At 60.5% G+C, this 15886-nt stretch overlaps 1 protein-coding gene across 1 annotated transcript; it reads right to left on the bottom strand.

The window, feature by feature from the left end:
* Positions 1-2172: 2172 nt before the first annotated feature.
* Positions 2173-15348, bottom strand: TMEM132E (transmembrane protein 132E). The gene is made up of 8 exons (XM_036342098.1): positions 14324-15348; positions 12732-12878; positions 12275-12467; positions 10845-10988; positions 8233-8438; positions 6228-6516; positions 5166-5357; positions 2173-4229 (listed from the first exon to the last, which is right to left on the bottom strand). The coding sequence occupies exons 1-8, from the start codon at positions 15346-15348 to the stop codon at positions 3192-3194; spliced, it is 3234 nt and encodes a 1077-aa protein (XP_036197991.1). The 3' UTR covers positions 2173-3191.
* Between the last annotated feature and the right edge of the window lie 538 nt (positions 15349-15886).

The following is a 15886-nucleotide window of genomic DNA, read 5'->3' as shown; positions in this document are numbered from 1 at the left end:
GCCAGGGCCATTCCAGAGGGGCTGTTAACCTAATGTCCCGCCGCGTGCCTCCACGCCGGCTCCCTCCTGAACTGCGTGGGGGTCAGGCCTTGCCGTTTCCAGCAATTGCCTCTGAGCCCTGGCATCTGGGCAGGGAGTGAGGAATGATGAGAAGGGGACACAAATCACAGGCCGGGCAGCAGGCCCCGTCGCTAGGTTGGCTGTGGAACTTCCGGCCAGTGGTACCCTCTCTGGGTCCTCACGTCCCTGTGTGTGAACGCCTGGATGCAGACAGATACCATCATGACGGCGTCCACTGTCTCCCCTGGAGGGGCCAGGTCCCCCAGGTTCATTGGGAAGGTCTCTGCCAGGCAGCAGCTCAAGTCTCCTCTCCGTCATCCCCCTGGGAAATCAGCAGTTGGCAAAGTCTGCAGCTGAAAACCAGCCACGCACCAGGTCTCCATTCCCGCGGCGCTGGCCCTCCTCCTTCCTGCTGCAGGGTCTTCCTCACGGGGCCCCTCGCCCTTTCCATCCTTCCTTCCTTCCCCCAGGGAGAGGATAATCTGAACCTCGGGTCTGAGCCTGACTCCCAAATCTTTGCTAACCACCCCCTCCTCCCCCGCACTCATACACTCCCTCTGGCCTCCATGCCTTTGCATGGATGTGCTCATATTTCCCTATCCCCAGGGTCTCCTGCTCCAGGCAGGAGGCAAGCACGTGTGGAGTACAGGGAAGCGAGAGAAAGCACGCCCTCTGGGCCTCCTCCCTTCCTGGAATGTCCTTGGCCCCGTCCTCAGCAAATCCGGTTCGAAAATGTTTCCTCCTCTCCGCTGTCCCCCACCAACCCAGGGCAATGCCACCACGGAGAGCATTCATCGTCCCAGTTGGCGATGGTCGGCTGACTTGCCCATCTTCCCTGCAGAGCTGGGGCTCCTTCCATACTCCCCGGCAGGGCCTAGCACATAGTAGGAGCTTTCTGTGTTGCATAAACAAATGGAACCGTGTTCCAACTTTAGCACCAGCACCCCCTCCCATGCGCACACACCCTGGCTAGAATATTCCCTCTTCTTTGACTCACACCTATGCCCCATCTCTCTCTGTAATTGTGACCTTCCGCACTGATCACGTGGTGAGATGGCAGGGTATAGAAAATCCCCAAATGCAGAACAGTGAGGAGGCCATCTATGGTTTTTGTTTGGACTTTAGTCGGCAAACATTTGTTGAACACTTGCCGATTCTAGGCACCGAGGGTTAAGGGGGCCCCTTTAGGAGGTCACTGTCGGGGTTATTTGAGTAGCAGGTGTCTGGCGCTCTGGGAACCCGAGGACAGTACTTCTGCCCCAGGTTCTGCCCTGGCCATGGCTTCCCTGTAGCTTCCTCATGCCACTGAGCTATACCCATTCCCTGTTGCCAGTCCATCTTGGACAGAGCTGACCTTCCCTGAAAAGTCAACCTGAAGGTGGCAAACTCCATGTGTTGTCTGTGCCAGGAGCTTTGCTGCCGCTGGGCGCCATGCAGGGAGCTTAGGCACCCAATCCTCACGGTGCCCCCAGGGCTGCCCCTGCCGAGGAGCAGAGGCCTGTGGGAGGCAGGTGTGTTTCCCAGGGGTTGGACCAGGTGCCAGTGCAGCCTGTCCTGCCCCTGGTCCGTTCTGCCAGATGCTGGTTGCTGTGCCTCCTCCCCTCTCCAAGGTGGTTGCTGAGCCACCTCTCCAGGCTGTTGGAGGCTGGCCAGGCTCCCCCTCAGGTCAGGCGCCCCTGTGCCCCCAGGGGCTGCTGCCTGTGCCCGAGAGCGGTCTCCCAGAGCCAGCCAAGGGCCCTGTGGGAAGGGCATACCCAACAGCCTTGGCTCTCTCCGGCCTGGCTCCTGCCGTGGAGACCACCAAGTTTTCTCCATCAACCCATGGAGAAGGGAGGCCTCCCTGAGAGGCGGGGATGGGGATGGGGATGGGAGAGCCTCCTCGGAAGGGATGGCTGAAGGCTGTGGAAGAAACGGGCCAGCACTGAGGTCCATGAGCCCTGGATGCTGGAGGGGGAAGAGCAGGACGGCAGCAGGGCTCAGCCGTGTTTCTCTCTCACGTCATTTACTGTGCCCACGTGTGCATGTGTGTACACAGGTGTGTGGGGTGAGTGTGCATGCGTGCACATAAAGCAGAGACACGGAGCCAGCCACCATGCACTGTCTGTTCTCTGGGAGCTGCTGCCCCCACCTCCAATCTGGTCGCCTCCATTTATTTAAGAAAAAACCCGACACAGTGGTGGTAGAACCCGAGAGAAAAGTGGCTGTGAGATGGGGTAGGGAGACGCCCGCTCCCTCGGCCTTGCCCATCCCCAGGTCCTTCACAGCTTCCTCGGTGGGTGCCCCCCTCCATTCCCACCGGATTCCATTTCCTGGGGGGATGGGTGGTCGCCCCTGCAGAGCAGGGAGGAGAGGCCAGCAGAGCTGGAGGGGCTAAGGCGGAGTGCTGGCCTTGCTATGGGGCAGGCCTCCCTGGGCCCACCCAGACCATGGTGCTCTGGGCTGTGGCTTGGCCAGGGGTGGGCTGAGGACTCCTCCCCCTTTCGGCCACTTCTATAGCCCTTGGGGGCAGAGGAGGGAGCCCTGGGCTCTTAGGAAGGTGCCTGGCTTGGCCACAGACCCCTCTGGGGTCTGCTCCCAGGTCCTAGGAAGGGACTGGGAGGTCCCAGAAAGCCAGAAGATGCTACACGTGTCCCCCAACCTCCCCAAAGTTTTGTCCACAGCAAGATCCTCGGCAGGGCAGGCAGCTGCTGCCTCCCCGCCCTGCAGGACAGAAATCCCTGAATAGTGGTTTGAGAAAAGTCTTTGTGCAGCTTGTGACACAAGACCCCACAGATCCCCCCAGCACAGGGGGGACCCCGGGGACGTGGGAGGCAGGGGCGGCTCACAGAGCGGGCCCACCTCGCCTCGCTCCTGGGGCAGGCTGTCTTGGATGGGAGGAGGTTTGGAAAAGGTAGGAGGGCGGGGCTTGCCTCCTCCTAGCGAGCTCCCAAAGGGGCCCCCCACCTGCGGCAGCAGAGAGGGAACCCTGTGAGGCAGCTTGGGGGGTGGGGGGCGGTGAGGGAGGCGGCGCCTGCAGAGAGCAAAGCTGCAGGGGCAGGGCCTTTAACATCCACGTCCTCCGCCAGCAGCCCGGGCGAGCAGGGGTCCTGGCCCTGTCCCACACAGAGCCCACCCCCCGGGGGACGGCGCCTCTACGCCATCTCTTTGTTTCTGCGCATGTAGTTTGGGGGTGCAGCAGGCCGCGTGGTGCTTGCCACATCCGGGCAGCCCCAACCCAGGTCCTCTTCGTCGTCCTCCTCCTCTTCGCCGGCGGGCACCGAGTCATAGGCCAGCTCCTCCGTGGGCAGCGTGGTGAAGGTGGTGAACTTGACCCGCTTGCGCTTGGACGTGGGCGAGCTGGCGGGGTCCTCGGCCTGGTCCCGGGCCGAGCCGCCCGAGGAGCCGTCGCCCCGCCCATGCACCTGACTCTGGACACTGGTCTGCGAGCTGCCGCTGCTGTGGTGGTCGCCGTGGCAGCAGGCGGGCACGGTCTCCAGCGGGTTGCCGGCCGGTGGCGACAGCTCCCCCTGCGCCCGCAGCGGCTGCCCGTTGCCCAGGAACACCCAGTGGTGGGAGTGGTCCGTGCTGGTCTGGCCCTCGGGCGGGATGCGCTTGTGCCGGTAGCGCAGCACGAAGACCACGCAGTTAATGAGGAAGACGAGGATGGCGAGGCAGAAGACGCCCAGCAGTGCGTACATGCCGATCTCCAGGTCCGTCAGCCCCCGCTGGGGGCCCGTGGGCAGCGGCAGGAAATCTTCTGTGGGTGGCATCGCTGGGCTGGCGGTGACCGGCCCCGGAGCCTCGGGTGGGGACATCCCCGTGCCCGGAGGGCCGGCTCCCCGGGCTTCGTCCTCGCCCCCACCCGGCCCCGGTTGGCTGGGGCCTGGGTAGTCGTAGGTGGGGTCCTCCTCCTCCCGCCCAAAGTGCACCCGCAGGCCCACGGGGGTCGTAGCCAGGACGCTCTTGCGCTTGGTCTTCTGGCAGCTCTCAGCGATGGTGAGCTCCGCGCGGAGCAGCTGCCCTGCCCCCTCCGCCTCAGCCACCACCAGCGGGAAGGCCCGGTCCTGGGTCACCGTAGCCACCCGCTCGTCCAGGCTGCTCACCAGCAGCCCGTAGTCCCGGGGGCTGTAGAGGGAGAGTGGAGCTGTGGTGCCGTCACTGTAGGAGAGCCAGAGGCTCAGGAGGGCTTCCTGGAGGAGGAGGAGAAGGGGAGAGGAGAAGGGGAGAGGAGTCAGAGGCTGGTCCGGGCTGGCTTCCCTGTTGGATGAGCTTTGTGAGGGCAGGGACCCAGGTGTCTGGCTCCCGGCTGGACTCCCAGGGCTGGATGTGCCTGGCAGGTGGCAGGTGCTCAGGAATGACTGACTGGGAGGTGGTGAAGAGGGTCCAGGGCACATGGTGGCCTCCTGCTGCCTTGAGAATTCCTCTGCCCACCTCACCTTTCTCCCCTGGATGAGCTAAAGGTAAGTTCTGCCTTGGGTCTCACTCAAGTCCCTTTTGCTGCAGCAGTTACTCCACTTCTCCATGCCTGCCCCTGGGATCACCCCCATCCGACACTTGGAGATTGAGGACACATGCCAAACCCATTTCCCCTGTTGGTTACGCTGGCCTCCCTGCAGGTGAGAAAGTAGGGCCAAGAGAAAAGGGATTGGCCTGGGGTCAGGGAGCGAGTGGAGGCAGCTGGCTTCTGGCTCCTGACTCCTGGCTTGGTGCTCAACACCCGCCTTCTCATTCCCTGGGCTTCTGCCTGTCACCTTTCCTTCTTTGCCGGCAGCCAGTGTCCTGGCATTTAAGGGGGTGAGGTGGGCTGTAGCTGAAGCTCCAGAAATAGGTAAGTGTAATTCCTGGGGTACAGGCAGAGCTGATGGGCCCTCTGAGAATCTGGGAGGGGGAACCCTTAGCAGTAAGACCTCAGGTGGCAGGTGCAGAAAGCGAGACCTTGGCCAGACTCCCCGTGCAGACCGCAGTGGGGTGGGGTGGAGCAGGCACACAGGGCATGGAGGGTAGAGAGATCTTCCATTGCCCAACGCCCTAATTTTGGGGCGCTCGTGGCACACGGGCAAGCCAGAGCCCGCAAGCCCTCCTTCTACACTCCAAGCCCCAGGCTGGTAGGCGGGGCACCCAGTTACCTGCTTGAGGAAGCTGAGGGTTTGCTGGGCAGCAGCGGTGGCCAGGATGGTGTGGCTGCTCCCGGGGCTTGGCCGAAGGGAGAGGGCGAGGCTGGCCACCACCTGGGCCTGCAGCTGTGTGATGCTGACCTTCTCCTCTGTCACGGTCAGCAGTGTCTCCCCGAGCACAGACTCCGTCAGTGGGGACACCACCTGAGGCAGAGAGGGGCGGGGTGGGCGAAGGCCAGGAAAGCAGGACCCCAGGATCACCCATCGGGGGGAGTCCCGGTGACACCGGAAGAGAGGTCCAGGGGGCGGGGCAGGCTGGGAGGCTCTGCCTTAGATTTGCACCTGGGAACCAGGGTCCAGGGGTCTCTTGTGGGGGCGGGGGGCATGAGGGGCTTGCAGGAGCACAGATGAGAGAGATGGGCAGATGTAAAGGAAAACAACAGGCCCGCACAGTGAGAAATAGCAACTGATATTCCAACCTCAATGTGAGGGAGACGAAAGGGAGTGGTGGGGACTGTGGCCAACGGGAGAACTCATGCTCATGGGAAGGGGGCACCAGTACTGACTCTAGCAGCGTATTCCCAGGTGGGAAGGCAGGCCCGGTGTTGCCAGATTTATATTTTGTAAAACCAGAAATCTGGTTTTCTAAACAATGAGAAGCTTTCTCATTTTCAAATGTAGGATCGATGGTTTGTACAAGCAGATTCCAGCCCACGGGTCACTGTTCACCATCTCTCAGGTGGAGGATTTCCACTCGGGCAAATGTCAAGGAGGTCAGAGTTGAGTTCCTAGCTCCTGAACTTCTTCTCCGGGCCTCTAGCTGCCTGAGCCCGCACCTGCTCTCAGGGACCACGCGGTGGTGCAAGGTTGATAGTACTGGTCAGGCGTGGAGGGAGAACCTTCACCACGGTGAAGCTAAAGGGCCTTGGCCTCTGATGGTGGAACATCAGGCAGAGGCGCAGGCAGGGAAAAAAGTGTGTTTTGGGGGCCGAGACCCTGGAATTCCTTTCCTAAGAAGGTCTGCATCCTCTGCCCACAGGTAAACAGGGCTCCTGGCACTGCCCTTGTGCCTACCTTGAAGGGGGTGGTGCCCGGCTCCAGGCCTGCCAGCGTGCTGCTGTCTACCAGGCGTGCCACGCGGGGGTCACCCACCCGCATGAAGTCGCTGACCAGGTCGGTGACCTCCACCAGCCAGTCCGGGCCCAGCATGGTGACCACCTGGTCGGTGCCCTCGGACGAGGTCGTGTGGAACTGGGTGAAGACCTGCAGCGTGGCGTGCTGGTACTGCAGGGCGCAGCCGCGGCTGCTGCTCTGCCGCCGCTCCTCCTCCTCCTCGTCCTCGTCCTCGCTCTCCCGGGCTGACCTGGGTGGGGGCACCGGATCAGTGACCTGCACCAGCCCCTCCCTCCCCTGGCCCTGCTAGCTGCTCCCGTGCTCCCGTGGATGGCCGTGTGCAAATAGCGAGCCTTGTCCCTGGCTCACTCCTGTTCCTGACCAGTGTGGAGCTGGGAGGCCCAGGCTCTTCCCTCCTAGAAAGGCACCTTCTTGGCCCTCCCTGGTCTCTCTGCCTTCACTTGGCTTCCCCCACGCCTGCGAAAAGCTGGCATCAAACCCTAAGGAGTGCGACCTCTTTTCAGCGCTGAGCGTGAGCCTGGCCCTGCTCTCAGCTCTGCGCCGGAGCAAAGGCGATCCCTTTACGGGGTGCCAGGAGCCGGCTGGCTCGTCCTTTGCTGTGTGGCAAACAGAACTTGCAAGTGATCAACCTGGATGCTTAGCCGAGATTCACAAGCCAAGTGTTGAAGGGGCGGCTTGGGTTTCTCTTGCTGCTCATAGTGAAATGCAAAAAGGAGAGAGAAAAACTGAAGGAAGAGCTGGTGAGCAGAAGGGACCCAGGACGTGATGGTCTGGGGAATGCTCAGCCTACTCAGAATCACCCACAATGCAAAAAGCAAGGGAGTCACCGTGTGGCTACTGCTTTGCTAGTGCTTAGAAGAACCAAGCACTAGAATATTCATCCACACAGAGGGTGCTTTTACCTGTTAACAAATCCAATCCTCACCACAGTCCTGTGAGGTAAGTGTTAATGTGCCCATTTTACAGATGAGGAAACGGAGGCATGGAGAGGTTATGTGCATAGCCCGCGGTTGCCCAGCTGGTAAAGAGCAGAGGTCAGTTCTCAAACTGGTTGTCTGGCTTCAGAGTTTACTGCGTCCTCACTACTCAAAGCGGCATCAGCATCACCCAGGAGCTGGTCCAAAATACATGTGCAACGGACAGGATCTGCAGGTGAGCCGTGTGCTCGTTCAAGTTCAAGAGGCTCTGGTCCACCCGGCCTTGCTTTCCCAAATCCTGCAGAACTGAACTGAGCCCAAGTCTCACTCGGCCGCCTGCTCCTCTCCCTAGCCCGGCCCCTCCTCCTTTTTCCTGCTGGCTTTTCTCTCTAGCAGCCATGGTGGGTGAGTGGGGTGCGCTGAGTACAGATGGCCATGCCCCGCAGTTGGGTACTCAGGTGTGTGAGCCTGCCCCCCAGAGAGCGGACCCAATGTGAGTTAGTGTGTGCCCAGCTGATGTGCCTCGGCATGCCCAAGCTGGGGCACGTGGGTGCAGCTGTGTGTGCTCCTGTGTTACTGTGTCTGCTCCATTTTGTCTGCTGTTAGACTGGTCTCTCACCCTGTTCCCCAGACAACTCCTTTCCACTCATCCTTTTAGACTTAGCTCAAGAATCACCTCTTCCAGGAAGCCTGCCTTGACTTTTCCCAGAGAGAGAGGTGGTTCTCTCCTTTGTGCCACTCAATTCCCTGCTTCCTGCATCCGCCGTGCTCTGTGGCATATACATGATGGCTTCCCTGGTGGACCCAGAACTTGGCCGAGTAAGGCACTGGCCACATTCATCTCGCATCTCAAGCACCCGCCAGTGCCTGGCACATAGGAGGTGCTCAGTAAAAATTTGTTGAGTGCATAACCAGCCCGCAGACCGTGTACATCGCGGCCCTTAGGCACACATGCAGGTCAGACTGTGTGCCAGGGCTGTGTCACCCGCGAGTGTCCCGAGTATCTGCCGTGTGTGGAGGGGCTGTACCTCCGGTCGGGGAGGATGGGTACCCTCCAGCCCTTCACTTGGCTGAGGCGGGCGTCCGAGAGCTCGATGTGCAGGGGCAGCTTGGGGACCCAGACTGTCATTTCCAGGGGGGCACTGAGGACGTCGTAGCGGAAGGTGACCCTGGCATTCATGGACCCGCGAGACTCCTTTCCGCTAACAAACACGTAGTCACAGCTGCTGGATACCTGGGGAGGGGAGGGAGGTTGGTTGGCATGTCTTGCCCTACAGGGCATCCTGCGGGACAGTGCAAGGAACTGCAGTCTGACAAGCAGGGCCAGAGGCTGTTGGAGAGAGAAAGTACCAGTCACGTGAGGCTGAAGGGGAGGGGGCAGGGGGGAGAAGGCACCTCCTCATTTAATTCCACGGGGAGGTGTCGGCTTCTGTGTCCCCGCCTCCATCCTGTGTTTCCAGAGATCATCTCTCAGGGGCTACTGTGGGAGGTGGATGCAAATGCCTTCACAAGGGGCAGCTTCTGGGGCCACGGATCACACCTCAGAGGAGGCTTCAGGCTGAGCGTCCTCCGGACTGGCTCGCCTCCCCCCATGACTACCTGGGCAGGTGCCGGCAGGTAGAGCCCTTCACTGCACCGAAGCGCAGCCTGTCCTGAGCAGGACACAGGTGCTGCACTGAGCCAGGCGGAGGTCAAGTGGGGGGGGGGGGGCGGTGAAGGGCAGGACTTGGCTCCTCCTGGGCCCCTCTGGAGCAGCAGTCCCAGGAAACCGGCTCTGGTTAATTCCAGGCGAGGGGGCTGCTCCAGCCTGGGGAGGGAGTGAGGGAAGGAGAGAGGGAAAATCAGGACCAGAGGACCTCAAGCCCAGACCGGCGGATGACTGCCACCACGGGCTGCAGCTTTTGCAAGTGCATGCCCCTCTGGATACCAACTTGCATCTTAGAGCTTCCCCGGATGGGCATGGGCCTGCTGAACACCTCTGGGGGGCGGAGACCTGTGCCCACTCACAAAGGTGTCGCCGCCAGTCCTTCAGGACAGATGCAGACGGGTGTACGTGTTACATGCGCCCCCACACACCTGCGTGGAACACTGTGTGCCGCGTATTTAGGTGCCAGCTGGTGCACGCCCGTGGGCGCACATGCTCACGTTTGGATGCGGCCTGTGGGCTGATCACACCCTGAAGGCCCCGGGCGGGGGCGGGGGGGGGGCGGGGAGGGCACGGGCGGGGAGGTGCTGGGCTGGAGCTCATTTGTGGAGATGAGCCCAGGGCGTCCCAAACTCCTGCTCGCTCTCTTAACCGTCTCGGAGGGGCGGGAGGGGGGAGTGGGACCGCAGCCCTGCCAGCGATGCTCATTTCCCACTTCGGGAGGCAGAGCATCCCATCTGAAGGCTGGCAAATTCCACTTAGAATGTTGGCAGACTCCAACTCGAGTGTATTTCATTGAGAACGGAAACAAGTTCCATTTAGAATCTTCGCTAATTCCCTTTGGTATCTCAGCCATCACGACTTTGTTCTGGTCCCTCTGGGGCTGGGGTGGGGGTGTCTGGGCAGCAGAGAAAGGTGCAGGGCTCTTGGGAGCAGGCCCATTCTTCCTGCGCCAGCTGCCAGCTGTGGAGGGCCCGTGGGCCTGGCCAAGGCTTCTACTCCCAGGAGGTGATGGGGGTGGGGGACCACGCCATCTGCTCTAGCGCACTTGGAAGGACTTCTTCTTGGATGGGGGATAGCCAAGGTGAGCTCCAGCCTCCCAGACCTGGAGGGACCCAGGGCAGAGTTTGGAGAGAGAGCGTGCACGCTAGGTTAGCCCCAGGGAGCCAGAGGGAGCCCACCCCCATCCCTCTCCTCCCGCTCTCCTTCAAGCTGGAAGATTGACGAGAACAGGGAACAGATTCCAGAGTCGAACTGCTGGCTGGACACCCTCCTGCATTACTGCCCGCTCTACTGCCTCTGACCACTGTCCAAGGCCAGGGGAAGGGGCAAATCTGGAGGCCCTCCTGGGGAGGTGGCAACTGGGCCATTTGAGTCAGATCAATACCCTTTTTGCTAGGCCATGGAGGACCCAGGGCGGGGGGGGGAGGAGGGAGTCTCTGGGGAGGAGCTCAGGGAGGGGCCTTTGGGAGTTGGAGGAGGTTGGGGTGTGTGCCCAGAGGGGTCCTTCCTTGTACAACGCTCACTCCTGGCCTAACTCACATGCTTCTGGAAGCTTCCTCCCTGTGCTGGGTCTTTTCCATTCGGAGCCAGCATCCAGGTTCAGAGCATGTCTCTGAGGGCCCCCCCCCCCCCCGCCCCCTCGTTGCCTTGCCCAGTGTCTGCCACACACCAGGGGCTCCAGAACCTCTTGCCAGATTGGATTGACTTCAAGTTGTCAATGTTGCCTTCTCCGCATGGTCTGCAGGCAGTCTCTTCCCCATTCCTACAGGCAGCCCTCCAGGGCTGGCAGGGCAGTGCCCAGGGCTTTCCCTCACCCCACTCAGGCTGAACGAGGGATGCCCACAGCTCTTTCCCACTCCTGCTCCCAATCCCAAGTCTTCTTGCCTGCCGAGGGAACCTACACGGGACGTGAACGCCCCTCTGGCTTGGGGCTCCCCTCCCCTCGAAGGTCTAAGGCCTTCTTCCCAGGGGCCCCACCTTCAGGAAGCTCACCTTGATGATGTCCTCGTTGTCAGACTCACATTCCACCAGGGCAGAGACATCTAGGACGAGGCCGGTCACTTCGATGGCAATGACTTTGACAGGGATGGCCACCGTCCGGCCAGTCAGGATGGCCGTGTTGATGATCTCTGTGTCCTGTGGAGAGGAGTGGGGGGTGGGGCTCTGCTGAGCCAGGTGCTTGCAGATCCCTCCTCTACCAGGACATGCCAGCCAAGGCCCTGGCTCCCGACTGCCCCCACTTGTCAGGTGTGCACCCTTCCATGGGGACACGTGCGCACATGTGCAGGGAGGTGCGTCCACCCAGCCTCGCACCTTCTCAGATGCTCAGCTCGCTTGGTCTTCTGCAGTAGCTCCCATGGTCTACCTCCCTCTGCTGCCAAAAAACAACCATTCCCAGGGCCCTCCCATCTTCTCTCCAGGCCTTCCATGCTCCCCAGGACTTGCTGAGGAAAGTCCAGCGCATTTGTCTGGCCATTCAAGGTGCTCCTGGGCTGGCCCCAGCCCATCATCCCAGCCTTATCACCCCAATGCCCTCTTCCTAAACCCATTGCTCCCTTGGACCAACCACTCACATTCCCATCACTGCACCTTCTGTCTGCATGGTCCCCTGACTAAAGCACCCTCCTCACCTTCCCTGATTGTATGAGCCCTTCCCCCACACGGCCTTCAAGGTTCAACTGCATGGCCACCTCCTCCAGGAAACATCCCCCGAGTGGCCCCTCCATGGGTGACTTCTCCCCGCTCAGTCCCCCTCAGCATCTGCTGTCCTACTCCAGCACCAGGTGGAGTGCTGCCTGCCTCCTGTGAGTGCGTGCGTACACACACACACACACATATACACACACACACACACACACACACACACACACACACACATACACACACACACACACATATATATACACACACACATACACACACACACACACACACACATACACACACACACACACATATATACACACACACACACACACATACACACACACATATATATACACACACACACACACACACACACACACACACACATACACACACACACACATACACACACACACACATACACACACACACACACACACACACATACACACACACACACACACACATACACACACACACATATATACACACATACACACACATACACACACACATATATATATACACACACATACACACACACACACACACATGTTTACATGGTCCAGGAGACAATCATACACGCAGACACTGGCTCACAGGCACATGTGCACTGACCTATACGCACACTGAGCCGTGCACATTCCCATCACACACGCATCCACGATGCATCCACGATGGACACACGCATCCACGATGGACACAAGCATCCACGATGGACACACGCATCCACGATGGACACACGCACCCACCGGCCCGGCCCCCGCCCTGCTCACCATGGCCAGGGGCAGGATGGCTTGCACATCCCGTTGGATGACCGTCAGCTCAGTCACTGCCCGTTCCAGGTCGGGCAGAGCGCCATGGCCGCGGTAGTCGATGTGCCACATGATCCTCCGCTTGACCGACTGGCTGGTGAAGTTCTCCATCTCAAAGTCCAGCTGCAGGATCTCCAGGGGCCCCTGGCCCTCCCTGCCAGGGCAGGAAGGAAGGAGAGCCAGAGAGGAAGGAGAGCTGGGAGCGGCTCCGGAGCTCTGGAACTCCAGCCCCTCTCGGCAGCCTGGCCCTGGGGCCCTCTGAACCTCCTCCAGCCACTCGAGGTGCCCCGCCTGGACTCAGAGCCCCCACAGACTAAGCCCAGCCCTCCCACAAGCCTGGCCTCCGCCACCAAGGACTCCCCCACCCCCCAGGGGCCTGTCCTGCAGAAAGGTGGGCAGAGGTGCCACCTCGGCTCACCACGGGGGCAGGGGTGAGCCCTGGGCCCAGGCCACATCCACGGTGGCCGTTGAGTGCTTTGCCCCAGTCAGCAGCTCCGAGGTCACGTGCCACTGGCCACTCCGTGACTTGGTGCCTAAAAGGGTCACGCCCTTCTTGGCCTTCACCCTGGGACAAAGAGGGAGGAAGGAGGAGGAGAGAGTCAGCCTGGGGCCCAACGACTGCCTGCCTGGTCACGGCCCCTAGGCTGGGGCTGAAGGAGGTGAGTCAGTCACCCTGGGCCCCAGACTCAAAGCTGAGACTAATCTGGGGAGTATGGTATCACGTAGCTACAAACCCTGACCCTCAGTGGAAGCTGCAGTCAGCTCCGCCCTATCTCTGCTAAGCCTTGCCCTACCGCTCCTTACACGCCGTGGCAACAAGGGCCTCGCTGCTTCCGCACACCCCCATTCTATTTTCAGGGAGCCCCTAAAGACTGGAACCCCTTCCCTATGTTTAGCGGGAATATGACAACTATGGGTTCTGCCGGGGCAAGAGAGAACATCTCTGCTCTTGGTTATAGCCGCTCTTCAGAAAGCTGGGAAGGTGAGCAGGTTTCTGAGCTCTCTTTTCTCTGGGCCTGACATCTCTAGTTCCTCTACTCGCTGCTTTTCCCAGAGTTTCAAGTCACTTGTATCCCAGCCACCCCCTCGAGACACTGAACATATATGGTGTAGGGTCCTATACTACGTACAATACTTCAGCTGTGCTCTAACGAATGCCGACTGAAGCAGAATGGTCATCACCTCCCTAATTCTTCTACATGCGCTATTCCTATTAATGCAGCCCAAGATCTCTGGTGACTGACTTAACTCCTATTCACATTCAGGTATCAATCGCTGAGTCAGGTATGATCCTTTCCTGAAATATTTGAGCTTTAAGTTCACTCAGGAGAGGGGGCAAGACTTAAAGAAGTCAGAAGCTAACTGTCATGTTTCAGGTCCTCTTGCTTGGGGTAGCAGGGAGCGTTTTGGTGGGGCCTTTCCTATGAATCCTCCAACGTGGCTCAAACCATGGATGCCTACTGTGAGCTGTCTTCAGGTTTTGTGGGGACATGATTCTATTTAAGGCATTTCTGAATGGTGAGCCGTATCCTCCTCAGGCTACAGAAAGAGCTGGATCTCCTGAAGCTTTCTCCTGACTCTAGGACTGGACAAATGTCCCAACACACACACACACAAACACACACTCCTGCTCATCCTTTGGCTCCCAGCAAGGAGCTGCTCTCTGATCTCCATTTCTCCGCTTTGGCCTCAGTCTCCTCATCTGTGAAATGGGAGTTTTGCGCCAGCTAACATCTAAGGGCCCTTCCAGCCCCAGTTCTCTCCTTTTGGACGTCCGTGCTGGGGAAAACGGACATTTCTCCTTTACCGGGATGTCATTTCTGTGAGATACGGAAACAGGGTGGGGATTTCTGTCACCACTAGACAGATGAGACCACTGGGGCTCAAATAAGTGACATGTCTTCCTGAGGTCGATCGAGTGATAGTGGAAGAGCTGGGATTAGGAGGCTGGACAGGCAGGCCTGTGAGGCCCTACAGAGGGAAGCCAGACCCTGACCCATGAGCGCCTACCTGAGTGTGAAATGCTCCACGCTGGGGCGGGAGGGGGAGGAGGAGTTGGGGGCCAGGTAGAGGAGGATGCTGAGCACTTCCCCCGGCTTGAGGGGCCGGTCGGGCAGGCGGATCATCAGGTTGCTGTCCAGCCTGTGCTCCTGCAGGGTCCTCCTGGGGGGCGGGCGGAACAGGCTGATGCTCCCTATGCGCAGCAGCGGGTGCTGGGTAGGGCTCTCCGCCCGGGCCCCCACTCCGGCCCCAGCCCCCCGCCAGGTGCCCCCACAGCCCCCCGAGGCATCTGGCGCGTGGAGAGTGTAGTACAGCTCAGCCTGCTGGCTCTCTCCTGCCGACTCGGGCTCCAGCCCCTCCAGAGACTTGCGTCGGGCGGTGGGCGGTGCGGCCGGGGCAGGGGGCCCGAACCAGGCCAGGGGCAGCTCAGCCCGCACAAGACAGGCGGCCAGGGCCCCGCTGAGGCGGCAGGAGCTCTTGACCTCCCGGGCGTCTCGGAAGGCATGCAGGCGGACACAGGGCAGCCGCTCCGTGACGCCGAAGTCGTCCCAGTCCCGGCCGGCTACGTAGAACAGCACCTGGGCCACAGGCTGCGAGGCGGGCACACGGGCGCGGACGATGAAGGCTCGCACCTTCCAGTTGACCGTGAGGCGCTCGGGGATGTCCAGGGTGCTGGACGGCTGCAGGAGCTCGCGGGCCACCACCTGGCTGGTGCTGAAGGGCCCCAGGGAGACGTTGAGGACGGGCAGCTCCTTGGTCTGGAACACCACGAAGGGCTCCGAGCGCTGCAGGGAGCCATTGGCCAGCGCGGGCGGCAGCGGCCGCGCCTCCCGCAGGAAGAAGGCCAGCCGCGTGTGGGACAGCCGGTAGCTGATCGGCAGCACCGGGCCGGCCGGGGGCCCCGGCGGGCTGGGGCTGGCTGGGTGGGAGCGGCCGGAGGCTGGGGACAGACAGAAGAAAGACCCCACGGTGGTCAGGAGAGGCTGTGCTCGGACCCCAGGACACCCCGGTCGGCCACTCTCACGCGGGGCCATCCACTCCACAGGGGGGCAGCGCCCAGCCTGGCTCTAGGTCCTGGGGCGGCCAGGGCCAGGTTGCCCAGGCTCTGAGCCTGGCCCCACCTTTCCAGGTATGTTCACGCCCTCACTGAGCTGCCCCCCTGGCCTGGTGCGGGCTTTATTTCTTTATCTGCCATGTGGGGGTAAAGTTAATTCCGGCGCAAAGCGTCTCGGAGCTTTAAAGAGGTTTCATCCCCCTGCATCCTCATCTGTGAAAGGGGGATAACGTTTTCTTGCCTCGAGGTGCCACTAGGAGGTCTTACTAAGTCGTGTGCACGAGGGCGGAGTGTGGTGCTGAGGAAGTGTGAGCTCGCACCATTATCGCCTCGCCCAGGGCTCAACAGCGTTAGCTTATTTCATCCTCAGATCAATCCTCTGAGCAAATCTGATTACAATCTCCATTGACTGAACCCGTTTTCCATCAATAACTTCTCTTTTTCGAAAGCCTATTTTTACATCTCACAGATAAAGTGCAAGACGCTTAAGCAACTTGTCCCCAAGCCTGGGGCCACCT

This window comes from Myotis myotis, unplaced genomic scaffold, assembly GCF_014108235.1.
Source record: "Myotis myotis isolate mMyoMyo1 unplaced genomic scaffold, mMyoMyo1.p scaffold_m19_p_17, whole genome shotgun sequence".
NCBI classification, from domain to species: domain Eukaryota; kingdom Metazoa; phylum Chordata; class Mammalia; order Chiroptera; family Vespertilionidae; genus Myotis; species Myotis myotis.
The sequence above is the reverse complement of the archived record's forward strand: the minus strand, read 5'-3'. Positions and strand labels throughout refer to the sequence as shown.